This window comes from Haemorhous mexicanus, chromosome 5 (assembly GCF_027477595.1).
Source record: "Haemorhous mexicanus isolate bHaeMex1 chromosome 5, bHaeMex1.pri, whole genome shotgun sequence".
NCBI lineage: Eukaryota > Metazoa > Chordata > Aves > Passeriformes > Fringillidae > Haemorhous > Haemorhous mexicanus.
In genome coordinates, this window is record NC_082345.1 from 27413873 (window position 1) to 27440415 (window position 26543).

Genomic DNA, 26543 nt, shown 5'->3' on the forward strand with positions numbered 1-26543 from the left:
GGTCAGTGTTGTTGCGGGGGCGGGGCGATCCAGTGAACGGCGGTCGGCCGAGCGTGAGCGGGGCCTTGGGGTGCGGGCGCTGTGTCTGGCGCGGGCCATGGCGGGATGGGGGTCGTTCTACCGGGGCGAGGGGCTGAACGATGAGGAGGAGCAGCAGGAAGAGGAGGAAGGAGCCGAGGCCGTGGGTAAGGGCCCCCCACCCCCTTACGGAGGGCAGATCGGGGCCCACTGCTTGCTTTCCAGGCTCCACGGGCGGAGGGGCCGCTGCTAAGACTGTTTCCCCCGTTCCGTAGCGGAGCAGAGGTTTTCGGGCCGGGACAGCCTCATCTTCTTGGTGGATGCCTCCAAGGCCATGTTCGAGTCCAACGGGGACGCAGAGACTCCCTTCGACATGACCATCCAGGTAGGGATGGATAAACTGATAATTGCTAAGGCAAGACTTTCACACTCCTTTCTGAAAACTATTTTCTTGTCATTTTGACCTGGGTGCGTTTTTTTCAGTGCATCCGGAATGTGTATACCAGCAAAATTATCAGCAGTGACAGGGACCTGTTAAGTGTTGTGTTCTATGGTACAGAAAACAACAAGAATTCGGCAGATTTCAAGCACGTTTATGTTCTCCAGGAGCTGGACAATCCAGGTAAAGTGGTATGAAGGTTGTGTAAAAAGAGGGAGTAAGGAAATTGGTGTAGAAGCATTGTCAATAACTGAACTCTCTAAAATCAGAGAGCTATCAGATAAGTTCTTCTTACTGAAATCTACTGTTGGTGGTGGGGATAGATGTAGGTATTTATTGAAAGCTTAGAAACTTAATGAGAGCCTAGCATTTTATCTTTGAGTTGGTTCAGATCCTTTTCTATGCCTTTTCTTATATTTTAATGTAGCAGCTTCACTTGCTGTCTGCTAAACCTTAGAGTATCCCAACAGAACTCCTGAATGTCCCTCAGAAAAGTGTGTGTCTGTGTAAGGCACCACAGATTCCAACTGATGGAGAATATCACAGAACAGCTGAGGTTGGATGGGATTTTGGAGGTCATCTTGTCTAGCCCTCCTGCTCAGGCAGTGTCAGCTAGAGCAGGTGGTTCAATATGGTAGCCTGTTTGGGGTGTTCCATCTCTTATTTCCATAACAAGTTCTGCAATTCTTGAATTTCGCTCTTTCATTTTCTTGAGATTACATACCATCTGCTTGATAGCAACTGCTGGTTGCTGAATTGGAAAGGCAGTAGGAGAAGTGCAAAGAATACATGCTAGTGGTGACAGATTGTCTGGCAGTTGAGAGTCTTCTGTGGGGATTTTGTCTACAAATTTTAATACAGCCTTTATCTCTGAGGATGTTTGATTTATTTTCTTTACTAGAGGGTGCAGGTTTAACAACACAGGGGCTTCTCCTGAAAGAATTGTGTTGTCCTATTTTCAGAATTTATTACAGTAGAGACATGATAGGACTGCCTTAGGTTCTTCTCCCTTTTCTGGAAGACAGTGCCTGCATTTTCATTTTCCTCCTTCTTCCCTGCTTGTCCTTTCTTCCGTGTTAGAGGCAGTAGCCTCACCATGAGGATAAAAACAGCACAGGTGAAAGGTGGGTGTTGTTCTGATGCCTTGTGAGGCTCCCTGGAGCAGAGGCTAGACAGAGTTAAAGGAATAAAGCAGGTATTTATTAAAAGGCCCTCGAAGGATACACCTTGGGCAGTGCAAGAGCCCGGCCATGGCTCCACCCAAGATGGACCCCTGGTCACAAGGTTTCACCCTTTTATAAGTTTTGGTCCATTTACATGTTGGGGTTAATTGTCCAATTTCAGCTTCAGGTTATGAAGTCCCATCCTCCCAGACTGCTCTCCTCAGTTTGCTGCTGTTTACACTTTCTGGGCCTGAAGCTGCAATGGTGTCCTTGGTTCTCAGGCTGGAAAAGGATTGCTTTGTCTAACTGCCCTGTGAAGAGAACTGGCTAACACTTTATATGAAGTTCAGATTTATATACCAATACAGTATAGAAGTTAGAAAATATGAAAGCTAAAACTTAAGGCATCGGTTCAAAAGGAGCAGAATTTTGTATTTGCTGCCCCTGCAGAGCAGTTCTCTGGAGAAGGAAGACATGCTGTAGGTAATTATTATGGAATACATAATTATGAACATTTACATTAAAGGACAGATGAGGAAATGAAAACAAAATAGTAAAGGCAGAGGAAAACATTTTCAAATGAAGTTTTGTAAGTGCTATAGAGCTTAAGTGAAGGACAAAGGAAGAAGCTCTGCAGAATACAGTGGCTGAAAAATGAAAGCTTGTCTCCCTAGAGTAACGGGAGAGAACAGAACCTGCTGTTAGACAGGTAGGAAAAGGAGTCCTACCTGGGCTGAAGTAATCCTCAGAGCTGCAGCAAGGTTGTGGACACCTGACCTGAATGTTGCTGTGCTCAGTGTGGTGATCTGTGGGCTTCATCTCACCTCTGTGTTTATTTTCTCTGATATGAGGGGCGAGGAAGGAGGAGGAGGAGCTCTCCACCCTCCCAGCATGCTGTGGAGATGCAGGATGCGTTTCAAGCTCCTCTCCTTTCTGTGGTGGTGCAGCGGTCTGCTGTGCCTCTGCAGCAGGTGCAGTTTGCTGTTGAGCACTTGGCCTTCAGAGGAGGGGGTTTGCAATCCTCTGATCCCTGTCTTTTCCCACAAAAAGAGCCCGCATTGGTGCCAGGGCGTTTCGTGCCCTCTAGCCCTAGCAGGTGCTTTCAGTGGTAACTGGCTTGTGATGTTGCAGCTGTTGGGCCATGCTGGACTGTTCTCTCAGCCAGCTGTCGGAAGGACATTGCCACAGAGGTGCTTGGGAGCATTCCTTGGATGTCAGCTGCAAGGTGCATACTGGGAAGAGCTCGCGGTGCTTCTGGCAGCATTCCCAATGCCTGTGGCTGCTTTGCCCCCCCAGGTGCGAAGCGTGTTCTGGAGCTGGACCAGTACAGGGGAGAGGAAGGCCGAGCCCTGTTCCGGGAGAGCTTTGGCCACAGCGCTGACTATTCCCTGGGGGAAGCGCTCTGGGCCTGCTCCAACCTCTTCAGCGACGTCCGCCTCAGGCTGAGCCACAAGAGGATCATGCTCTTCACCAACGAGGATGACCCTCATGCCAATGACAGTGCTAAAGCCAAGCTGGCCAGGACCAGAGCTGGGGATCTGAGAGACACAGGTCATTGTTTCCCGTTTTGGTTTTAGACACAGTAAAGGTGGTGAATCTTTGCAGCAGATGTTTACCGCATTGCGGGTTTGGGATGGAAAGAGATGTAAAATCGTCGGAACTGGGGAATGTTTCTGAAAGTTCCTAAACTAGAAATTTGGTATCTAGTCTTAATTAGAATCTATGTTTTCTGATCTGGTATTCAGTAGCTAGCACTTGTTTTCTAGGATCTCTTTCTAGTTTCCATAAATGGGGACATAACAGGGCCAAGAGAATAGACCTTTTTTTGTTACTGTACCGTTTTCCAGGAAGGGAATAATAACACCAAGTTAACAGTAAAGGAAAATTACTTTAATGGTTCCATTTTGAATTAGCTGAAGGACATCAGCCTGAGCTCAGAGAGTAGACAGCATTAGTTCAACAGTGTAGCTGAGGTAACCAGTGATGTTGGAATTCAGGAGATGTCCTGAATTTTAGAAGCTGTGAGGCTTCCTTAATCCATTAGTCCCTATAACTAAAGGAAGGGGGATGTTCTGAACTTGTTACTCCCCTCTGTGCCTGAGGTAAGATTATATTTTATAGGAGCTTATCAGAGCCATTTCATATTCATTGCTGTCCAGATTCTTACTTAGAGAGGAAACAATTTCTATTCTGCATTTTTTTGACTGAAGTTAATATTCTCTTTCTCCAGAATATTTCACATCTGGTACAGATGACAATTTGGACCTTATTCTTACTTAAATTATTTGTGTAGATAGAGAAATCTGACAGTGCTGAGATACATGCTGATGCAAGAAATAAGCAGTTTCTTACCCTGCTCTTATCTCTTCCATTGTTTCTAGGCATCATCTTGGACTTGATGCACTTGAAGAAGCCTGGAGGGTTTGATATCTCTTTGTTCTACAGGGATATTATAAATGTAGCAGAGGATGAGGACCTTGGGATCCAGCCTAGAGAGTCAGAGAAACTGGAACATCTCATGAAGAAAGTACGAGCAAAGGAGACAAAGAAAAGGGCTTTAGTCAGGTTTGTGCCTACTTATGATACATCATTTGGCAGGGGCACCTGATGTTATTTTCAAACTGCATCTCACTTTCCTCTTCTGGAATGATTGGTCTTTAAAGGCACTTTAAAGAGCTAACATTCCTCAATCTTAATTCTTTAGTCCAAGATTGGTGTTTCTTCTGTAGTTTCCAAGGATATTTGTGGATGAGAAGAGCAAAGTGGACCTCTTGTTTCCTCTGTGTGATATCTCCTGTATTGAGCTTGGTCAGAAATGATAATTTGTTAAAAAAATTACGTAATTGCCAAGTACTTACTAAAAAAGCTGCAGCATAAAAATAGTGTATAATGAAATCTGATTGAAATTAGGTTTTTCTTGCCAACACTAGCTTAAAAAAAATGCATCTGAATGTGAATACTAGGTATTTTTTCCTGTTATTAAACAGTTATATGTCGCCAGACTGTCTAGGTACTTGGCATGGATTCACACAGCCTTGATATTTCTAATCTCCTACTAAAAGATTAGAGATACTTAAGAAAGATTACAGGGATCTTGACAAAGCAGATAGAAAGTATTTTTGGAAGCACATGCTCTATAACAGTTGCTTTTTCAGGGAGTGAGTTCCTAGCAGAATGCTGTGGAAGCACAGTAAGGGAATGAACTTCAGGGCCTAATGTTTTTTTTCCCAATAAATATTTATAAAGTATCCCAACCTGAGCTGTTGTCCCTGGCATTCTTGCTCCTGCTTGCAGCTTTATTTTCTTTTCTGGGAATGTTCCTTAAGTTTTCTAATAGCTGGGGAGGAAGAATCCCAAACCAGTGATTCCTTTTACAAGAGAAGAAGTTGCATTTGTAGTAACTCACTCTTCTGCTCTTATAACTTGAAGATTACCTCTATTTTTAAACTTTTGCACTCAATTTTTTCTTTAACCTCTGATTTATATTTTTTCTTAAATCTTGGTGTTGTTTGTCTTAGTGGGTTTTTTGGGGGAGAATTTTGCCTTCTGTGCAAACAGCTATGAGAATTCATGGACGTTACAATAAGCATAATTGGGGTACCCAAATGGGGACTTGTCCTGTGCTCTGTTTGAGCATAGCTGCTCTTCAGTGAAAAATAGGTCAAAGAAATATGGTAAATTTACTTGTGTTTAGATAACTTTTATGATGAGAAATGATGATATTGCAAGAACATTTTTAATTCAAGGGAGATTATGACTCAAGTGATAGTATGTTTCCAAAGATACATGTGATTTTGGGGGAGGAGAACGAGAGAAGGTCAAAGGAAATAACTTGTATGAGGGGGTGATTTTCTTCTGCAGTAGTGATGTTTCAGGAATCTCAAGTCTGTATCTGCTTTTTTACACAGGCTAAATCTGCATCTGGGCAAAGATGTGGCACTTTCTGTTGGTGTTTACAACCTTATCCAAAAAGCTTATAAACCATATCCAGTGAAACTTTATCGGGGAACTAATGAACCAGTTAAAATCAAAACAAGGATGTTTAGTGGAAAAACAGGCAGCTTGCTCCTGCCCAGTGACACTAAAAGGGCTCAGGTAACTTTTTGATTATGTGCCTGCTTTTTCTTGTCTCTGATGTGTGAGGGAGGTGCCAGTTCCCTTGCTGCTTTTGTTTGTATTGCACTTTCAAGATGAGATACAGAAACATTTGCATCTGTGTGCGCCTGGGGCCAGGCTGGTGGTGTTGTGAGCTCTGCAGGGTGAGAATGGGTTGTGTCCCTGGCCTGGCTGTCATGGGAAGGCATAGCTGCTGGTGGAAGTGCTGTCAGGAGCAGAGGTCATTTCTTTCTGTAAGGCAGAATGAGGTTATCAGAGGCTGACCTTGTGTGACCCTTTGCCATTGCTGCTGCTGCCAGCTTTTGGTTGGTTAGGAACAGATTTGGTCCGTTTTGTTAAACATACAAGTGTGAATCACAGGGGAGTTGAAGCTATTTTCCAAACAAAAGGCATGTTTCCTTTGGAGTTTTTTGTATAAATTTTTCTTTGTTTTACCCTCCCACTTGATAGTTTGGCTGATGTAAATAGAGTTTCACTTTATGATCAAGCACAGCTTTATTTCAAAACAGGTTATGTAGTTGCTAGGTACACTGTTACATGTGTGCTTTGTGTCTTCTTCCATGTTAGTAGGTCTTAAAGTTGTTGTCTTAAAATGAAGTATTAGGTCTATTTATAATGGATAATAGTTTCTTGAAATAAAGTATAGGAGATAAACAGAAAGCTGAGCATTAAGCCCTGATGTCTGCCTTCTGCAGCTGGACTATAATGGGGTTTTGATTTTGTGAGGCATGAGTGGTGCTACAGAAACATTGTTACTCAGTCACTGTTTCTGTCAGGAGCAGGTAGCTGACTGAAGCAAGTTTACAATTGGACAGGACCTCTGAAAAAAGTCTGGTATAACCTGGCCCAGAGCAAAACCAGATCAGGTTGCTCAGGGTTTTTGTGGGACACCTCTGAAGAACTTCACAGATGAGATGTGACAGCCTCTCTGTATCAGAGCTTAGCCATTTTCTTAGAAAAGTGCATTTTGCTTACGTTCAGGTAGAGTTTCCCTTGGGATAATGGTCACAGACTGTCACTTCCCATTTCAGTGTGCACTACTCATGAGGGTTTACATGTCTTGTCTATAACCTTCTTTTAAATAGTGGAACATGGCAATTGCATCCTCTTCTGCACTTCCTGCCCTGTCCTGCCTCCTGGTCCTCATTTTTTTTATGCTGGCAGCCCTATCATCTGCTCTTCCCTGGTTTAGACATATGGAAACCGACAGATTGTGCTGGAGAAAGAGGAGACAGAAGAATTAAAACAGTTTGATTCTCCAGGTTTGGTTCTGATTGGCTTCAAACCACTTTCAATGCTAAAACAGCACCACCATGTCAGGCCCTCCCAGTTCATCTATCCTGAGGAGTCCCTGGTGAAAGGTGAGCAAAGATGGCAAGAGAAGATTTATCGCCTTGCATTAGTGTGACCTGCTGATCCATGGTGTGTTTGGGGGGGGATCATTGAGTGTAAAAGCTTTGTCTAATTTAAAAACTTGCTAATGTTAAAAAGAACTGAATTAACAGTTATTGCCCCTCTCAGCTGCAGGTATTTCTTGTTTTCTTCTATAGCAGAGCAGCCAATTGTGCTTCATGTTTATCCATCATGACAAGCAGCCAATTAGACCATGCAGATGTAGTCACAAAGTACTTGTTTTAGCCATTCATGAAAGTGAAGGATCCTAGTACCTGACAAGAAGGTAAAGATGGTTAAAAAAGCCCAGACAAAACCAACAACAAAACAAAAACCTAAATCCCAAACCAGGGGAGATAATTGCTGGTTTTAAGTCCATATCAGCTAGGAGTGCAAACATGATAGTCAGAAGTATAATTGAATTAACAGTGCTTTACAGACTTGTAAAGAGAGAAGGGAAGGGCATTTAGAACTGCTTATTTTTGCCTTTTTATATGTATACATACATCTGTTTATCCAGAAATATATCCCAGTCTGCAGTAGTAAGAAAAAAATCTTTAGCTCCTTGGTCTAGCAGTGGATAAAGAGGGCTGAGTAATGACCAAAGGCTTTGCAGTGTCTGACCAAAGAAGGACCCTTATGCTTGCTTCCCTAACTGCAGTTTCCTGGCTCAACCATGTTTTTTATATGTCAGTCTTTCCCTGACCACCATGTCTGGTGAAATACACCCGAGGAAAACATGTGCCTCAGGAAGAGTACTGAAGTCTGAATTCTTAGTGTGTTGCTTCCACGAAAGGTCTGTGGTCTGCTTCTATTGTGATGTCCCAGAGAACAAAAATAGACTTTGTAGATAAAATTTTACAGTATTCAATCTCTCAGATGAGAGTGATTTCACTTCTTCCATCAGAAGTCTCTCTGCTGGTCAGGAGAGACTCACTAACACGGTCCGTTTTGTGTCTTCTCCCTTCCAGAATTTGCTTTTTACCTCCACAATAGTGCAAGCATTTCAAAGAAATCACAGTGTGACCAGTCCCCTCTTTCCTTTGCAGGGAGTACAACTCTGTTTAATGCCCTACTGAGGAAGTGCTTGGAGAGGGAGATGATGATGCTGTGCAGGTACACCCCTCGCCGCCACGTCCCCCCTCGCTTTGTGGCCCTGGTTCCCCAGGAGGAAGAGCTGGATGAGCAGAAAGTGCAGATAGCCCCTCCAGGTATGGGAAGAGATGCTGCTTTTCCCTGTATGATTGGATGTAGTCAGTCTAATGACATCCTCTATTGAGGGAAAATATTCTTCGTGCTACCCCACCTTAAAACTGGGGAAAATGCTTTCCAACATTCCTTTTCTTCAGTTTTGTCAGTGTAAGCATCTGATGTTGAATCTGTTTTTAAAGCCTCAGTTGCATCAGTGCTTGCTCGGGTATGACCTGCCTAGAGTGTTTTCCCTGCCTTCTACCTCTTTTTTGAAGATTCAAATAACTGATGTAGAAATGAAAAGCCTTTTTTTCCTGTTTGAAGACTAGACAGAATGTCTTTTCTTGAACTATGTTGTATCCTTGAATAGATTGTAAAGTATTAAATAAATAATCTCACATATAGTGAGCCTCATGCCGTGTCAGATGAGTGGGGAATGATTAGGGAGCAGATTTCTGCTGTTTTGCATTTTCTCACCTCTTTAAGTGCAAAAACATCTTCTGGGAGAATGTAAAGTAGGGAAGTAACACTGCTTGTGTAGAAAGTAAAGTATTTCAGAATAGTGTGGGCAATATATTGATTTTCAAACAAATCTTTCTCAAGCTCAGACCCAGTGGGAGAGGTGGACTAGTTGATCTCCTGCATATAAAGCAAGTCTCTGGTACCCAGCTGGTAGCTGTGAGTTTAGTCTGAATGTCTGTCACAAAGCCATTAGTGATGCTGGTTACAAATGTTGAGATTGGGATTGAGTGTCCTGCTGTAGGCACTTGGAAGTATTATGGACTGCTGTTGGTAACAACAAAGCAGGTAGGTAGTTTGGAGTCATCAGACCTAGATAATAACCATCTTAGTTTTTCTGTAAATAACTTTGAGACCATGCTTTTGTGTAACTGTTGTCTTCCTCCCTCTCTTCTCTGTAGGTTTCCACATGATTTTTCTGCCCTATGCAGATGACAAACGTAACATTGATGTTACAGAAAATGTGCCAGCCAGCCAAGAGCAGGTAGACAAAATGAAGGAAATAATTCAGAAGCTGCGGTTCAAGTACAGGTACCTGGAGATAAATAGGGTGCAGGGGGTGGCATGGGGAAGAAAGCACAACCATTGCTTGCTCTGTTGCACATGTTGTTCTGCTGTGGTGCTCCTGAGATCAGATTTTGATGTATTTCAATAGAAATTGCTTCTCTTTGCAGTAGCTTTGTCCAAACTTTATTCTTAATCATTCTGGACACCCAGGCACCACAATGCTTTATGTAGCACGTTCTGGAGTTCTTTGTAGAATTACTCTTGTTCTCTGGGCTGTTGTCATTTGTTGCAGAGGTATCACATTTTATTGTGATTCTGCCACTCTACAGCAGATCAGACCCAGATAATTTAAATTAGAGCACTTTAGAAAGAAGAGTTAGGTCTTTTTTTCATTATAGCTGGGATAAATGCTATGAAGTACTTTTATGGGAGATTTTTTTCCTAGATATGTGGAAGCCACCATAACTATTATTAAAGTATAATGCCACTATCTCCTTTTGCTTCATACAACTTTCTGACTCTCACACAGCATTCTTATGTGTTTGATACATGACAGGATAGTGATTCAGCAGATGAATTGCAAAGAGGAAAAGCAGTTCTGGTGCTATGGATTGTTGTGTGGGAAAGAGGGAAGTTTTATTCTCACATAAGTTGGTGGTAGATCTTGAGTCTTTTGTCTGTCTTCTTGGCAGCATGCATTGACATTTTGGGGGATTCTTGACAGGGCTGACAGCTTTGAGAACCCAGTTTTGCAGCAGCACTTCAGGAATTTGGAGGCTTTGGCGCTGGATATGATGGAACCGGAACAAGCTGAGGATCTTACAAGTGAGAACTAGTGGCGGGTGTGAAGGGAGGCAGGGTAGGGGACTCATGACTTTGTTATGAGTCAAATATGTGCTACTGCAAACCCAAATGTCTTTTAAGAAATATTTCAGTTGTGTGCAGTTTCACTTTGTAGGATTCTGGATGGGTCCATTCTGAAATACTGAAACCTTATTTTCTATTGCCGTCACTTTTAAGGTAAAGAAAAAAATTGCACACTTTACCATCCAAAATTAAAATTGAATCACCTTTTTCCTATGGTGAGAAATGTTTTCTCTGAAATTCCTCTGTTGAAGATTCTCATTAATATTTCAGTGTGATAAATGGGCCAGGTGAAGATAATAATTCTGCTGGGGGCAGCGCTGCCACCTAGTGACGGGGAGAGTTTGACTGTAAGTGCCTTGTACAATCGCAGAGTGGGTCAGGAGGGCAGGGACCGCTGTGGGTCATCTGGTCCAACCCCCTGCCCACGCAGGGTTATCCTACAGCACATTGCGCAGGGTACGTTCCAGGTAGTTCTTAAATTATTTCTCCAGTGAGGGATACTCTACAACCTCTGTGGGTGACCTGTTTCAGGGCTCAGTCACCTTCCCAGGAAAGGTTTTCCTCCTGTTCAGATGGCTCTTCCTGTGCTTCCTGTGCTTCAGTTTCTGCCCATTGCCTCTTGTCCTGTTCCTTGGCACCACGAAGAGCCTGGCACTATACTCTTGACACCTTCCTTTCAGATACTTACATGAGGTTCCCCTCTCAGTCACCTCTTCTGGAGGCTGAACAGTTCCTTCAGACTTTCATCATAAATAAGCTGTTCCAGTCCTTTAATCATCTTCGTTGTCCTCTGCTGGAGCCGTTCCAGGAGTTCCGTTTCTCGCCTGTGCTAGGGAGCCCAGAACTGGATGCAGCATTCCAGATGTCCAAACTCTTGATATTAACAAGAGCTGTAAATTTCTCATTTGGGAGTATCCTAATGCAAGTATTTGCATTTTTGCATGCTTGCAGGACACTAGTTATTACAGAAGCACAGTTGTGTCTGGTGAGGTTACTGAAAAACAGACTTGTTAGCAGCAATGCAGCTCTAAGAAGCAGGTGTTCTTTATTACAGTGCTGGTTGCATGAAGGGATATCTCCACCAAAATCATGCATCTCTAGTACAGAAAAAGCTGTTTACGTAGGTTTTCTTAGAGGAAACATACATGTGGTAATCATTTCCCCAAAATCATTAACATGTGTTAGTTCTCCTTTGTGCACATGTTCCTCTATCCCAGGGGTCTCTCTGGTGGTCATAGACCCTGAAGTTACAGCTGGGCACTTGATGAACTGTTGTTACATCCCAAAACAGAGTGCAGTTGGCAAACCTAAGCTGGTTCATCTTTTGTGAGTCCCTTCTTGGTGAATGTTTAACATGATCCTACAAAAGAAAGTATTGTGTGGTTCTATACACTGATGGTTTTGTAGAATGAGCGTTGTATTTTTTCCCACCAGGTGAGCTGATAGTTTATCTGGCAACAGGGATGGCCTTGCAGACTTTCTTGTGATCACACTGTTTCTGAGAGGGCAAATCTTTATCTTTTGCCAGTGCCAAAGTCTGAACAGATGAGCCACAGGCTGGGCAGCCTGGTGGATGAGTTTAAGCAGCTGGTTTATCCCCCTGACTACAATCCTGATGCGAAGGCAGTAAAGCGAAAACAAGGTAAGTAATGGTGGTGCAGACACAAAATATAATGTCTGTATTCTGTTAAGAAGCTCCTGTGTTTTCAGTTTGTCTCATAGTTTAAAGTAGCTGTTTGTGGAACAACTCTGCCAATCTCTATAATGAAGTATTATATCCAGTATTGCTTCTTAGAGAGTAGAGCTCCCTGTGAAATCATTGCATTCTGCTGTCTCAACGAGAATCCCTTAAAAGTTTCATTTGGAGGGTGATGTTTTCATCAGAACAGTTTCATACTTCAGTTAAGATCACTCCTGTCAATGAAATACTGCATGACTTATATAGTGACACCTGTTTCTTAAAAGAAAACATGAAAACTAGGTCTGTGAGTGTGTGGCTGTATGTGTAAGAAACATTGATGTCTTTCTGATTTTTAAAATCTTTGTGATCTAAAATGTATCTTTCTAGCTTCTGATGGTCAAACTGAGAAGAGGCCCAAGGTAGAAGTCTCAAAAGATGAGCTGAGGAGACATGTGCAGACGGGCACTCTAGGAAAGCTCACCGTACCTGTCCTGAAGGATGCCTGTCGATTTTTGGGGTTGAGGTGTGGAAGCAAGAAGCAGGAGCTTGTGGATTCTTTAACTGAATACTTTAATGAGCGCTAAGCCAGTTTACTTCTGTCTGCTTAGAATCTTGATTGTCTTATGTGGGTGCTGTTTCTATTTAATCTTGTTTTGAAAAAGATGGCAACTAAATGTTGCTCTGTCTGCAGTGGAAGAACTTTTTACTTAGTTGTGAAACATCTCTGCAAAGTTGGATTCTGTTGACAGAAGGTAAAGGCAGAACTAAATTTCCTGTGAACTCAGGTCACCCACTGCACGTGGACAGAGTTGTGCCTTGCTGGTTTCTTAATAAAAGTTTGGACCTTTTCCTTTGCAACACTGACTGTGGCGTCTCAGCATCATAAACACAGCAGAACTCACTTCAAGAAAGAAAACACAATGATCTGTGTTAATGGCACCACATGAATTCAGTCTGTATCCTAAGAGAGAGTATAAATTACTCTCCAAAACAGCCAGTATCACTACTAGTAATCCAATTGGGTTATTTTCTGCCATTACTGTTACAAATATTACCAGCAGATCTTAAAAGAAAAAATCATTACTGGGAAGCAGTATCCAATCCTTTGGGCAAAAAGCTGGCACTTAACAAATCTGCACACACAGGTCTTCCATTTTTAAATGGTAATAGCAGAAGCTGGTTTAAAAATGGAAAACAAATTGTGTTCCCCGGAAGGCTGCAAGCATTTATTCCAATTAAATTACTGAGATGGCATAGAGCTTTTCCACCTCTCTAAGTGAATGAGTCAGACTATTGTGCAGGCTTCTGTACTCAAATATGTGCTTTTAAAATAGAAAAATAGCAAGTTGTGGAGAGAGAGCCCTTGTTACATACAGTATTTTTACTTTCTTAGTCATACTTAAGAAGGCTGCAGCTGGGTGTTTTGGGTTATACACTTCTATCCCTGGCATGCCCCACCTGTCTTGCAGTGCAAGATGCCTAAAACCAATAAACAGTTCTTGCTTTTGTCTTAGGAAATTACTAATTGTTTAGTGAAACTCTTTTTATGGGACACAAATATTGGATACCCGAGGTGTCCATGTTGGTCTGCATAGTGTTTTTAGTGTCCAGAGATGCCTGTGTGTGACTTGCGAACTGTCCTGTCACTATCTGTAGTGTGGCGCTTGTGGAGCCAGCTGTGACCACCCTTCTGGCACTGTGACTGTCCTAGCTATGCCAGCCTGCTGCTCACTTCTACCTCCACAATTCCCCCAGAGAGCAGCTAGCCTGCACTGAGCTCTTGCAGTACTGAAACAATGTTACCTGTTACACTTCCAATCAGCCTGGATTAGTTATAAGTTATAGTTATAAAGATTTGTCTAAGCACTCAATTTATTTTGCCGTTGGGCCATGAAGTTACTGTAAATGCTTGTCTTAGCAAGGCTTGAAGAGTGGAATAGTGAGACTGTCCTGTCTGTAATTCTGTGAATTGAATTCTGCAAGTACCCTTGTTAACATCTCTCTTGGCTTGCTAACCCTCAGGCACACTGTGCCAGGCTTTGGATGATTATGGCATGTTTGTTCTAGGTTATTAGATCTGCCTCCTGGCTTTTTTTTTTTTTTTTTTTTTTTTTTTTCTTTTTAATAGCAGGCTATCACATTAAGCAGACCTTTAAAAGGGATGGTGATGGAATGCTTCAGAGCAGAAAAAGACAGTTTTGCTTGCTCAAGTATCTTTTATTTCTGCTCCTTGTGTGCTTTCTCTTACATCACCTGTCTTGGTACAACAGGGCAAATCCCTGGCAAAGCTGTAGTTCTAAACACAACTAGCTCAACAGTCAGCATCAGTAGAAGGGAACAGGAGACCTTCTAAACGTCATACAAATAAAAGGATTCTGAAGTATTTGGATCAAGTTCATCTCAGCAAAATTACTGGTATCAGCCATTTACAAAAATATATAAACATGATGTCTTCAGTCTTCCATGAGCTCACTTCATCTGCCTGGGATGTACTTACTAAAGGTATGAAGTTAGTGCCTCTGTGGAAACATTACAGAAAATTTTATTTCCCATTCTGCTATGGCACCTAATGGAGTTCCCACACTATTTTGCCTTGGCATCCTGCAATAGAAAACAGTTTTGATATTCCAATACAGGGGTTTAAACTTTTCTGATCAGAGCAGAAGTGCATTTATTATACAATATGTATTTAACTTAAACTAGGTCCATAAAACCACCACTGATTCAGACTGCTGTTGGTGCTCCGTGCTGCTTTTCCAGGACATCAGATGATACAGCATTCTCTTCTTGAGACATGTATTAATTTATCTGAAAAACTGTTCTGTTTCCTTGGCCAGGACTTAAAAGGGTTGATCTTCCATCAGGTGACTAGAGTGCAGCAGCTAAAAAGCATGGCACTTTTTATAATTAACAGCCACATACAGGGTACTCATTAGCCACAAGAGGCTGCTCTCTGCCATGTGTTTTGTACTTGGCTTCTCTAGGAAGCCCAACCTCAATGGTAGCAGTCCATGCACAGGAAACTGAAGGAGAAAAAATTGCTGCACTGCAACAGCCTTTAGGCAACCTGTGAGCAGTTTGGCTTTACAAGCAGAAACATTCCAGTTAGTTGCAAATACTTCACCAAGGGAATGACAATTCTATTGTGCTTTGCAGCATTTTTATTTTTTCTTAAAAAGTCAGTATTGAAAAATAATCAAGTTAAGAGAGTTCCCCTTGTGTACTGCCCTAAGATTTCTGCTTGCCGTGCATCTCTTACAGAAGTCTCTTGTCTGGTTTCAAGAACAAGGGCTGTGCTAGATGCTGCTACACAGTAGCTGCTGCCTGCCTTATACCTGCCTGTGCTGCTCCATCACTGACTCCAGCAGCCTGAACATAGGGAACCTTTTCCTCAGTAGCCTAAACCGTTCAGAAATGCAGAGTTACTCACACCTGCTGGAGGGTGAAGCTGAGTAGAAATACTGTAACACAGAGAAAGCTGATGGGTGGGTTAAAAAAGCCCTGAGGAGGCAGGAAGACAAGGGGAGGGCTTTTTTTTCTGTCTTTTTTTTAAACTTTAAACAGGAAACACAGTGGTACAGTCACTTTTCAAGAAGTAATACAATGAGAATGAAAATGCTGGAGTGGAATAATAGAAAAGTGGGGGGATAGGAGGCGGAAACACTAAGAATTAAGCCATTATTAAACAAAAATGTGACATTTTAAAATGAAACATTGATATCAAAACCATCGCCTCAACTGAAGCTAAACATTAATTTCCCCTAATCTGCACTTCCTATTTCACACACACACACTCATGGGCACTTAGACCAACAGTCTTTCTATAGCTTGCTGTACAGACTGGATCTGAGGCTTTAGCTGTGACCCCTCCTTGATGGTGATGGAGCAGGCGATGACAGGCCGGGAAACGCCGCAGGCCCGGCCCAGGGCTTGCTTGGAGCGCACAAACACGTAAGGTACGTTCTTGTCCTCGCAGAGAAGGGGGAGGTGCAGGATGATCTCCAAGGGCTCTGCATCTGCTGCCATCACAATGAACTCTGCTATCCCTCTGTTCAGTGTTTTGGTGGCTGTAAAAGAAACTGGAGTCAGTCTAGGTCTTTCTGAAAAGCACATCTAATGTAAAACAACTTCAAGATATGCTGAAAGTGGCATCAGTGGGAAGAAGGTCTAGTGTATGAGACATGGGTTCTAAGAGATTGCTGAGTTTCTATCCTTAGGAATTGTGGGGTTTTTTACAAGTTTGACTAGGTGAAGCCCCAAGCAACTGTGAAGGGAGGTTGTGAGCAGGTTGCACTAGAGGTACCTTCAAACCCAAATATTTTGTGGTTCTGAACTGGTTAGGCATCTGGTACCCCCAGTGCCACACCACTGAAGCATGCATGATCACAAACTACACACCAGGAACATAGTTTGGGAATTCAGCAGGACTGCACATAAATGTCAAAAAGATTACAGCTTAGTTCTGTCCCTGAATCTTGTTAAAGCAGGCTTGAAGGAGGAGAAAGGAGATACACACCTGCAATAGCCAGATCTATATAGAATGAGTGATTCACAGCTACAGAGAAAAGACAATCTCTACCCATGGCATCTCACAAAATCCTTGTTGTGACTTGTAGCACACTTTTCAACGTGCAAGTCTCACCTTCATTGGCTCCCTTGCGTAGCTGCTTATAGTTGCAGGATTGCTGCACAAGATCCAGCAATGTTTTGGTGAGCTGTGCATCAGCCAGCGGGTAAGCTTTGGGATTCACTTCTGCCTCACTCTAAAGGAAAAAGTAAAGAATATTAGAATAGGAGCAAAGAAGGCTTTGGTCCGATTAACACTGCACAGGCATCACGTCTACCGCATATACTGATTTCTGAAGTTGTGTCTAATCTGCTCTGCCCCAGATAGAAGAAACACCATTGCATTTTACTCCTAAAAGAGTAAGGATTCTTGTATCAAAGTAAAGGGGATAAATAAGAAAGATATGCTTTACATCAAAGTGAATAGTGGATCTACTCACAATCTACACCCTACAAACCAGCAGCAGTGCACTTATGGGGCAGTCTTCAGGCGTTTTATACCACAAAGACTACACAAAATGAAACACTTCAGTGCACCTTAACAGTACAAATTAAGGGACTAATAAAATTTTTGAAGAAACCACCAGAAGGGCACGTATCAGGCTTATTTCTGCAAACCACAAGTAGTTCTAAAGGTTAACATGGGCAGCGGGGTGGCACAGCAGGGAGGTCACAAGCGGTATTAGCAACTGGCGCTGGCAGACCCGCGGCCTCTGCGGCTCCCAGCACGGCGCGGGGATGACCCCAGACACAGAGTCCCCCGTTACCGGGTGTCCCCAGGACCGCCAGCCCCCCGGGCCTCCCGCCCCGCAAGCGCCCGCACCCCCGCCCGCACGGCCTCCACGTGCTGCCCGCCGCGCGGCCCGAGAGCGGCCTCCCTCTGCCCCGGGCTGGTGGCAGTAGGCAGGAGGAAGAGGAGTAGGAAGAATAAGAGGAGGAGGAGAAGAAGAAGAAGAAAGAGAACGAAGAGGAGACCGGGGCCCGACGCCACTCACCATGGCCGCGGCGCGGTCGCTGCAGTCGGCCCGAGCGCGCTGTGAGGGAAGAGGCGGGAGCGCTGCCGCGGCCGCCGGAAGGGAGGCGGTGCCGGGGGGCCCCGGGGCGGAGCCGCCGTCCCCAAGCGGGGCGGAGCCGCATGGCAGCCCTGGCAGCGCCGATGTCGGCGGGGTCGACGGGGCCGTGCGACGACCACGGGCCGCGCTGGGCGCTGCCGCTGCGCCCGCCGCTCTGCCTCGCCTGCGCCGTGGAGACCCTGGGCGACGGCAGCGCCTCGGTGGGCAGCGCCTGCCCCGCCGCCCCTTCCCGTGTGCGGCTGGGCCGCGGAGGCCCCCTCAGCGCGCCCCGCCCCGCTCCGTCCCGCCGGCTGCCGCTCTCCGGCGCTCATTTTGGGGCCGAGTCCGCCCGGTGTGGCCCTTGGCCAGCCCTGTGGCCTCGGCACCCGGGCCCTGGTGGCCCTTTTCCCCTCAGGGTGGTGGGAGCAGCACGGGGCTCGGGCCCAAGGCCTAAGGGGCTGCTGTGTTTTATCCGTAGCTGGTGCGCAAGAAGCACGTCCTGTCCCGTCTCCAGGATGCCCTGGCCTGGCAGGCGCTGCCGGTCGTCCAGCTGCTGGCACCGGACGAGAGGGTGTGCATGCATTTGATAGGAACTCTCTTTGGTAAGGGCTCTGCTGAGGCCTGGTGCAGCAGCAGGGAGGAAGTAGTTACCTTTTGTTGAATATATGTGAAGCTTCCCCACATTTGAAGCCAAAAAAAAGGAGCAAAAGAACATTGAGGTGCCTACCTCCATACTTCCACCGTGCTGTTGTGTAATTACTCCCTGCAGAAAACTGCCTGTCACTGATTTAGAGTAGGTTAATTAATTTTCTCATTCCCCAAGGTGCAGGAGTGGCATGTTCTTAAAGCTCTTGCGATTTTTCAAAGTATCAATGTATCTGTAAAGTCTTTCTGGAGAGTAGGGAGTGCCTGGCATTTTACTCTTTCCTGAGTACTCTCCATTCTGGTCTCATGCCACTGGAGTTATATGAATATTTATACAGAAATCAAAGTGTGAGCCTAAATAGGTGTTGCAGGATTTAATATTGAATATGCAAACCACAAATCTATGTAGTAGGATTTTTTTACACCATCACTTTACATTTGTAGAAATCTTTGTGGCTGTACAAGTAAAACCTGCTGCTTTCTGGTGAGTCAGCCTCAGCAAAATAATGTTCAGCAGGATGTCAGAAAGTGTCTTTCCAGTAAGTCTCTGTGATCTTGAACTTCTCTTATTGGTTTCTGTTTGCATAGCAGGGAAATGTCTTTGAAACACCTAAAATCTTGATGGAGAAGAAATAATGGTCTAAATGAGGAAACATCAAGGCAGGAAGGGAGAGGTGGAGGGTAGAAATAAGAGTGCCTTCAAAGTGCAAATATACCAGATTCCTTCAATTCCACCATCTCATTTGCACGTCACAAATAATTCTTGTTGTTTGGGGAAAAGTAACCTACAAGACCTTATCCCTGCCTTGACACTCTGACTTGTTCAAAGAGTTGATTGCCCATAAATTGTGTTGGGCATGTTTTGGAAGCAGCTTTGTTAGAAACAGAAATTTATGCAGTTTTCATTCTTTTAATTACACACTTTTTTTAATAGTGTGTCACACATAATCCTTTAGAGTACTGGAAAAAGTGGTGATTGTGGACAATTCAACCCTTCACTGTATGGCCCTAACACAAAATAGCCCAGAAGACAGGGGTGCTGTGCTTTCATTTCAGTGCTCTTGTCTGCTTTAATAATTCTCTGAGAAGAGAATTCTCTTTATGATTGGGTGGTTTGAGGACAGCTTTGGGTTTTACTGTACTTGGTGTAACTCTTAGAGCAGTTGGAATCCTAAGCTTGGGGCTACAAACAATGGTGTGTTCATTTTCAGTAGAGCTTGGATGAACCAAGGATCATTTGGTGCAAGAGTGTAAGGGGGACCTCCCCAGAAGTTTGAGCAGTGCTGTGGAGGAAGTATTAATAGTGAATTCAGGAAAATACATTTGGAGAGAGGATACTGGAATAAGCACAGGCAGAAGAAAGAGGGTTAAGAGAGGTAGAATGTGGAGTATTACTTATGAGGTGGTGTGTTTCAGATAAGCCTGAATTTAAAGCAGCTAATATTATAATGTTCAATAATGCTGTATACAAATCTTTTCTAAAGAGTTACTAAGGATTGGGCAGATGAGGCATGAAATAAGTAGTTTCTTAGCCTGTCATAACATTGCTTTAGTTGGTCAAAATTCTGAGACATCATGGAGCCTTCAGAGGGGAGGTAGTTTGATGGGATGTTTTGGAACAAGTGATTTAGTGTGGCAGAAGTGGGGATCCAAACCATATGCCTGATGCTGTGGGTTGGAATAGGCTGGGAGATGAAGTTTCTTGTCTGCTGGGGTGTAGTAGAGTGAGACAGTGGTTTGTTTTCATATATCCAGTTATAGGCTCCCATTGTAAAATTAACTTGTGAAGTGATGCCTTCAGGTTCAATTTAATGTTGGAATGGTTTCCGGATGATTTAAACCTGGTGTACAGGTTTGGTTTCAGGGTTTTCAGTACTGTGGAGGGAGAGGACTGACCATAGTAACTGGTAAGAAAGGAGGACACAAAGGACAAAACCCACTTCTGTCATTCCGGGGTGTTGTTTCAGATGTGTAATACTGGATACACACAGTGAGATGTGGTGGCGGCAGCAGTTACATCTTCCCTGACATAGGTGGAGCCATTGACTTCAAGTATAAAGCACATTCAAAATTTGCAAGAGAACCGAGTGTCTTGTGTCCCTGTGTCCTGCTTATGGAGGCACCTTTTGCCATATTCCTGGAGAGTATCCACCCTTATCTGACAAAGTCAGGCTGGTGTTATGTGAAGTAGGGAAAACACAACAGTTTTGAAAAAAAAAAAATCAGCTCCTTTTAACAAGAAGGAATTACAGCACTGGTGATCAGAAACAGGAATGAGTTCCATGACCTGTTGTGGTTTGTCTTGTAGGGATGTTGCATTCTGTGGAAGACAGCAGTGCCCTGAACCTATTAGCTGAAGGTGAGAGACAAATCCACATCTCAATTACTGGCAGTTTGTGAAGGGGACAATGTGTCTTGTCTGATACCTATAGTGAGATGCTCAGCTCCGACGCAGTTTCAGTGGGGAAGGCCATCGATATCCATGCAACAAAAATGAGGGGTCTGCTCCAATATTGGGGGGCAGGGAAGTGTGTGCATTTTAAAATATTTAACATTTCTCTCACGGGTTCTGTGTGTATCATGAATTTAGTATCAGATGGGTAACAGTGCCTCAGCTTTGCATCTTTAGACCTGACTGAATTGTCAAAGCAAATGGAAGTCTATGGGATCTACTGCTTTCTCCTCGGGAGCAGAGGGTATTTGTGATTTAGCTGTACAGGCTGTAGATTCCTCTTTGTGAGCAGTTCTTCATTTGAAAACTGAAGAAAACATCTGCAGGGCTGACAAAGGAATCTCTGCAGTCCAGTTAACCCTGGGCACCTCTGCTGAGTCTAGAGATATCAGCAGTGCAATGATGCATTTCATGACCAGCCATGAAAGGTAAAAGGAGCTATTACAAACTTCTTCCAGAGGGATTTTAGTTTCCAGACACTTGCTTGAAATGGGGTTGAAAGGTGGAGAAGTCTTTCTATCATGTTACCAGTCTGTTTAGAGATGGATGCTCTCTAACAGAGCAATTTTAAATTACTGTTGCCTAAGTGTTGAAAGTGTTTTAAGTTTCTGAGAGTTTAGGGCAAGAAAGGGCTATTAAACCACCTATAAATCACCTGTCTCAGACATGCTTCTGCTGAGATGCACAGCTCTGCAGCTGAAGCAGGTCTAGTATTGCCTTGGATATACCAAGAAATGGTGAGCCCAAAAGTCTCTGGTATTTCTTTTTAGAATGCTTTCCTAGGATACAAATCAAAAGTGTAGGTTTTCCAAGTGAGTCATGCCATGACAGCAAGCTACATCCAAAACAGCCTTACCAAACCCCGTGTAGAAATGTGTGCAGTGTCTCAGTAAAGGGGCTCCTGCCAAAATTTTATCAGCTGAACATTCAGGTGCCTGTTCTAAAAGTACTTTGAAAAAGAACTTTGCTTGCTGCAGCTGGCCTGCTGGTCTGTGTGTGGAGCCACAGGCAGCCTGCCAGCATCAGGCAACTCCCTTGTGGTTTGGTTAGGGAAACCCCAGGTGATGTGTTGCCACTGCCTGAAAAACATAATTTCTTGCTGATTCCTCTTATTAGTACAGAGCTGGCAGAGTTCTTACAAGAATAACAGCACTTGCTTGGGGCTGAGGAGGTGACCAGCACCACTCTGGTGACTGGCACCTTGCTTTCTGGTAAGGTGCATGGGACATCTGCAGTGGGAGGAATGGCTGCTAGACTTCACTTATCTTAGGGACAGTAGCAGCTGAAGGAGGAGCTCTGAGTGTGAATCTAAAGATCCTCAGCAGTTTCAGTTCTGATATCTTCTCTGGAAGGATGCATTTTTAAAGTCCAGTTTTCATACAGTAGGAAGCCTGGTCTATTCAATTACCATAATTTTTTATGCTCTTAAGCTAGGGTTTTTTTTCCCCTTCCTTTCCTGATTGCTTATGTTTACTTGCTGTCCTGAGGCTCAGTTTGTCGCTTGCAGCTCATTTCCATGCATGGTTTGTAGTGCAGCTGAAGCAGGACTGCTGGAATGATGCCTCAGAGGGCTTGAGCTGGGCTATCAGAGGTAATAGTGCTGGGAATGCTGCTGTAACCCTGCTCTCTCAGCACATCTGTGCTCATTTCATTTCTAAGCTCTTTGCTCACTGGTCTGCTAAAGCCCCATGGAAGATGGATTGTGAATGCTCCTGTGTGTGTATTACTGATCCTGTTTTTTCTGCCTAGTTCTGGTGAGGCTTGTTGTGGAGCTGAAGTCAGAGCAGTACTTATACTGCATTTTGGATGAAAGTCAGAAGGAGGTCAGTGAAGATGAGTTCTCTTCCCCTTCCTTCCAGTCTTTCTGAGGTTGAGGAATGAGTGGCCCTGCAAGACTGGGATGTAGCAGTGGGATCACAGAATCATAGAATGGTTTAGGTTGGAAGGATCCTTAAAAACCATCTAATGCCACCCCTCCTGGCATGGGCAGGGACACCTTCCACTAGACCAGGTTGCTCAAAGTCCTATCCAACCTGACCTTGGATGTCCTAATGCCAGTTCCCCAGCTGTGATGTTGGCAGTGTTACTGTCTACCGTGGAGTTTTTATATTGTTCTCATGATGCCTTGCAGCTGTAAGGCTTCATTATACTCTTATGAAGCTGTGTGGTTTCCTCAGATACTTCTTTTCCTACTTTACTGTTCAGTTATATGAGGAGCTTTCCCACTCTGTGCTATGGGCTCTCATTCTCTTCATTCCTAAGTTTATGATGGTCCCACGGGGTACAAAAAAAAAGAGAAGTAGCAAAAGTGGTGAGAAATTAATTTGCTCATGTAAGAGGTGGAGGGGGGAAAGAGGAAAAGGAACAACAAACAAGCAATTCCTTGAATTCATTTAAAGACATTTTGGAGACTTAGTGTGGTATTTGGGGTTTTCCTGTACTTTATCCCAAGTGGTGAAGAGGGCCCATCTTTGGAAAAGATCCTGTTCTGGAAGGTTATGCATCACTGAGAAGTTGCTGGTTTGGGTGCATTTCTGCCTTTGGACTGTGTCCTCGTCAGTGAAATGTTTTCCTTCTCTGTTTTCTCTACAGTTGTGTAAAGCAAATACCATGAGAAGCAGCCTGCCCACATTTTCTCTCTTGGGCAAGCTGGCAGATGCCATCCCAGGCTTTGCTGAAATACTGGTGGTAAAGCACAGTGAGTATGTCATGTCCCACTGAAGGGTGGTATTCACAGCCCTAGTACATGTGTGTGCATGCACTCCCCTGTCCCCCAGATGAGTTCATGAAGGTCACCAAGAAGCCTGTCCAGAAGTCAGAGTGGCACTCAGGCCTCCTGGGATACAGGTCAGAACCTTCACAGCAGCTTTTATAATCATGCTTTTAGCCAGGCAAAAGCAGCCTCTGCGATCTAGGGTTTTGGGTCTGCCTCGCAGGCAACATACATTTAGGTTTTTTATCATGATCCGGTGCTTGGGGGTCTGTGAGCAAGCTGAACTGTTTGTGAAGGGAGCTGGGATGGTGGATCTTCTTATGGTGAACAGTGAGCTCTGCTTTCTGTTTATTACTGTACCTCTGCTCAGAGGGACAGATGGTGCTGAGCACATCACCTGATTGTGGCATTCATTAACCTGCATACACCAGTCTGGCCAGTAGGCTTTTGCAAGTTTTCAAGGGAAATAGGTTGGTACTTTTAAAATGTCAGTGAATGTTTGCTGTTTCTGTTCCTCATACTAGATAATTTAGTGGATCATCTGCTGATGGGCTTGACATACCCAAATGAAAGTATAAAAGCTGCTGTCTGCTACTTGTATGGCAAGCTGTACTCCTCTCCTGCTGGCACAGAACGGCTCTCAGGACACTTTGAAGAAAGGCTGTGTGGTGTCTTCTTGAATACTCTGGGGTGTGCACAGACAAAGGAGCTGCAGGTTAATTGTTTGGGTAAGGCATTGCTGAGAGAAACTGCAAGGTGCAAGGGAAGGCTTAGAATGAGGAGGAAATCCTTGGCTGATTTAGATGCTGTAATGTGGGTTGTTCCACAGAGGATCTTTATGCTGCTTGTCCAAAGCCATCAGTCCTTCTGTTATTCCAGTGAAGTGGCCCAGACCTGCTGCTGAGCACCCCCAGGCCCCTGTGTTCCCTGATGCCTCACATTTGCCCAGCACTGACTAATCTTCAGTCTCTTCGGAGCTTGTGCTGTGGCCTGATCATCCCTCAAAATGTCTGAATGCAAATACTGTGCATGGGCAGGTGGGTTTTGTAGAGCAGTGGGATGGAGTCTAAAAAATACAGTCATTAGATGTGGGGCATCATGTAAATTAGATATAGAGCTAATGTGGAAGTGGCACTTTCAGGCAGTTATCCTTCCAATTGCATGTTTCAGCTGTTGCTGGGGAGCACAATCTCAGCCTTTCTGACATCACTTGTTTGTAAACCATCCAGGGAATTAATTTTTCTAGAAGGAGGCAAGCAGGAACTGGATTGCTCCTCAGCTTATCTACTCAGCTACTAGAAATAGATTATGATTCCTTTGAAAGTAGAATTCTGTAGCTCAGATGATACCCCTGTGAATTTGTACTGATGTGTACTGATGATTTTCATCATTACCTGTAGCAGTGATCTATACTGCTATACTGAGGGAGTTTTTTGGAGTGTGGGTATCTTCAGCTGAACACAGATGTTTCTGTAAGAGCCTGTGGAAATAGAAGGGGAAGATAAATGCCTCTTCTCTAGGAAGTGTTCTAGGGAAAATGTCTTGTCATTGTGGGTGACCAACTGCTTGGAGAAGAATGCAGGTCAAGACCTCTCCCAAGAAACAGTTTAAGGTGTGGTTACTAACAGAAGTAGTATGCATATATGCATACTATGTAGTATGCACCCCTGTACATATATGACTCTGAGAAGGAACAGAGAGCGGATCAGACCAGCAAAAATATCAGCAACGAGGGGTCGCAAGACATGGGGGTCATGGCAGTATCTGGGGACACAGTGAGAAGAAGCTCCCTAAATTGGAGGTGAGGCCCTCCAGGAGAGGGGAAGAAGTTGGCAAGTCTTAGTCTGTGAATACTTGTGTGTTATTATAATCCTCACTGTGCTGCTCAGTATGGTGCTCATTCTTGCTCTTCCTTTTTTGCTCTTCCTTTGCTCTTCCAGGTTTGCTAAAGGAGCTGCTGAAATCTGACCATTTTGTATCTATTCTTATGAATAATGCAAAGACAGAGGAGGAGACTGAGAACCCTGACTTTTTAGAAGGGGAAAATCCACTCCCACTTGTTCTCAAAAAGGTAATTGCTGAAGTAGTTGTGAATTGTTGATACACATAAATAATTTGCTGGCCTTTATCTAAGGCACTGTATATATAAAAATGAAGAGTGTTCTGTTACCAACACCAGCAATAGAGGCTGCACTGAGAAATGGGGTTGTGGGAACCTTTAAAATCAGAGGGTTTTGGGAAAGCGGGAAAAGGTAAGCTTTAGAGACAGCAGAACTGTAATTAAAGTAGTAGCTATAAGCTTTGTCAGCAGAAAAATTATATAAGAAGTAAAAAGTAAGGACAAGTAGAACAATGATCTGTGTATTAGCACTTGTCCCATCCCATTTGTAATTTGTACATAGTCCCCCAACCAGTGGTAGGGGTTACCTGTGTTGATCACCTTCTTGTTCTTTCCTGCATCCTGGAATGGGGAAAATTTTACTCCTGGCCTTAGCTGATCTTACTCATTTACACTTGAGGTCTGATACAGCACATGCAGCACTAGCATGACTAAGCCTGGGGGCAGAACTATTCTTACTCATGATCTACTCTGTTGTAGTTCTCATGTGCTTTTTTGAGTCTCTTTGGTTCAATGTTTTATCTTACCTTAGCAGGTTTAATCTGTGAAATAAATGCCAAAAGAGAGACCTTAATTTTTATTTTAAATTTTAAAAAGTAGAACAAACTGTTTCCTACTCACAGCTGCATAGCTGACTTCCTTTCTCCTTTTGACTTTTGCTTCCCAACAGCTCTTGTTAACCAGAGATGAGATGTTGCAGGCAGCGAGTTCTCACTGTATGGCTGCAGTGCTGGTTCACTCTCCTAGCAGATATGCTCCTGCTTTTATCCATGCAGATGTCCCAGGTGAACAAATGCAGTAGCATCTTATTGTTCATTCCCCAGTATCAAATCTGTCCCTGGCTGTTTGGTTTAGCAATCAGGCTGGCTCCATGAAATCCACTGGTGGCATAATGTGGTGGCCATTTTATACCAGGTGATTTTAGGAGTAGAAGGGGAGAGTATGTTTTCAACTGAAAGTTTAGAAGCAGGTGTCACCAGGCAGAATGGAGTTTCCACTGAGAGAACTGGGCCAAGTACTTGAGGTCAAGGTCCTCCTTGCAGAACCTTAGATACAAGTTTAAGCAAACTGGGTTCCATCTCATTTCACTAAATATTGTAAGT

At 43.9% G+C, this 26543-nt stretch overlaps 3 protein-coding genes across 4 annotated transcripts in view; 2 read left to right on the forward strand and 1 right to left on the reverse strand.

Moving 5' to 3' along the window:
* The first annotated feature begins 25 nt into the window (after positions 1-25).
* On the forward strand, positions 26-12751 carry XRCC6 (X-ray repair cross complementing 6). Of its 2 annotated transcripts, XM_059846544.1 has the most exons (12): positions 26-185; positions 294-403; positions 502-640; positions 2917-3171; positions 4002-4185; positions 5529-5715; positions 6929-7097; positions 8178-8339; positions 9240-9369; positions 10070-10170; positions 11741-11854; positions 12281-12751. In XM_059846544.1, the coding sequence occupies exons 1-12, from the start codon at positions 98-100 to the stop codon at positions 12475-12477; spliced, it is 1836 nt and encodes a 611-aa protein (XP_059702527.1). In that variant the 5' UTR covers positions 26-97; the 3' UTR covers positions 12478-12751. The 2 variants fall into 2 exon arrangements, with proteins under 2 accessions (XP_059702527.1, XP_059702528.1); XM_059846545.1 differs by lacking the exon at positions 12281-12751 and having other exon boundaries at positions 11647-11759.
* Positions 12752-14089: 1338 nt separating this feature from the next.
* SNU13 (small nuclear ribonucleoprotein 13) lies at positions 14090-17667 on the reverse strand. The gene is made up of 3 exons (XM_059846547.1): positions 17455-17667; positions 16536-16656; positions 14090-15960 (listed from the first exon to the last, which is right to left on the reverse strand). Exons 1-3 carry the CDS (start codon positions 17455-17457, stop codon positions 15698-15700), a joined length of 387 nt encoding a protein of 128 aa, XP_059702530.1. The 5' UTR covers positions 17458-17667; the 3' UTR covers positions 14090-15697.
* The window catches only part of MEI1 (meiotic double-stranded break formation protein 1), a 37789-nt gene continuing 28857 nt past the window's right edge, over positions 17612-26543 (forward strand). Inside the window, exons 1-8 of the mRNA XM_059846550.1 lie at positions 17612-17732; positions 17990-18113; positions 20465-20515; positions 22358-22431; positions 23201-23306; positions 23846-24049; positions 25262-25392; positions 26111-26225. Coding sequence (XP_059702533.1) covers positions 17616-17732; positions 17990-18113; positions 20465-20515; positions 22358-22431; positions 23201-23306; positions 23846-24049; positions 25262-25392; positions 26111-26225 — 922 coding nt within the window. The 5' untranslated portion in view covers positions 17612-17615. The remainder of the gene's footprint in view (positions 17733-17989; positions 18114-20464; positions 20516-22357; positions 22432-23200; positions 23307-23845; positions 24050-25261; positions 25393-26110; positions 26226-26543) is intronic.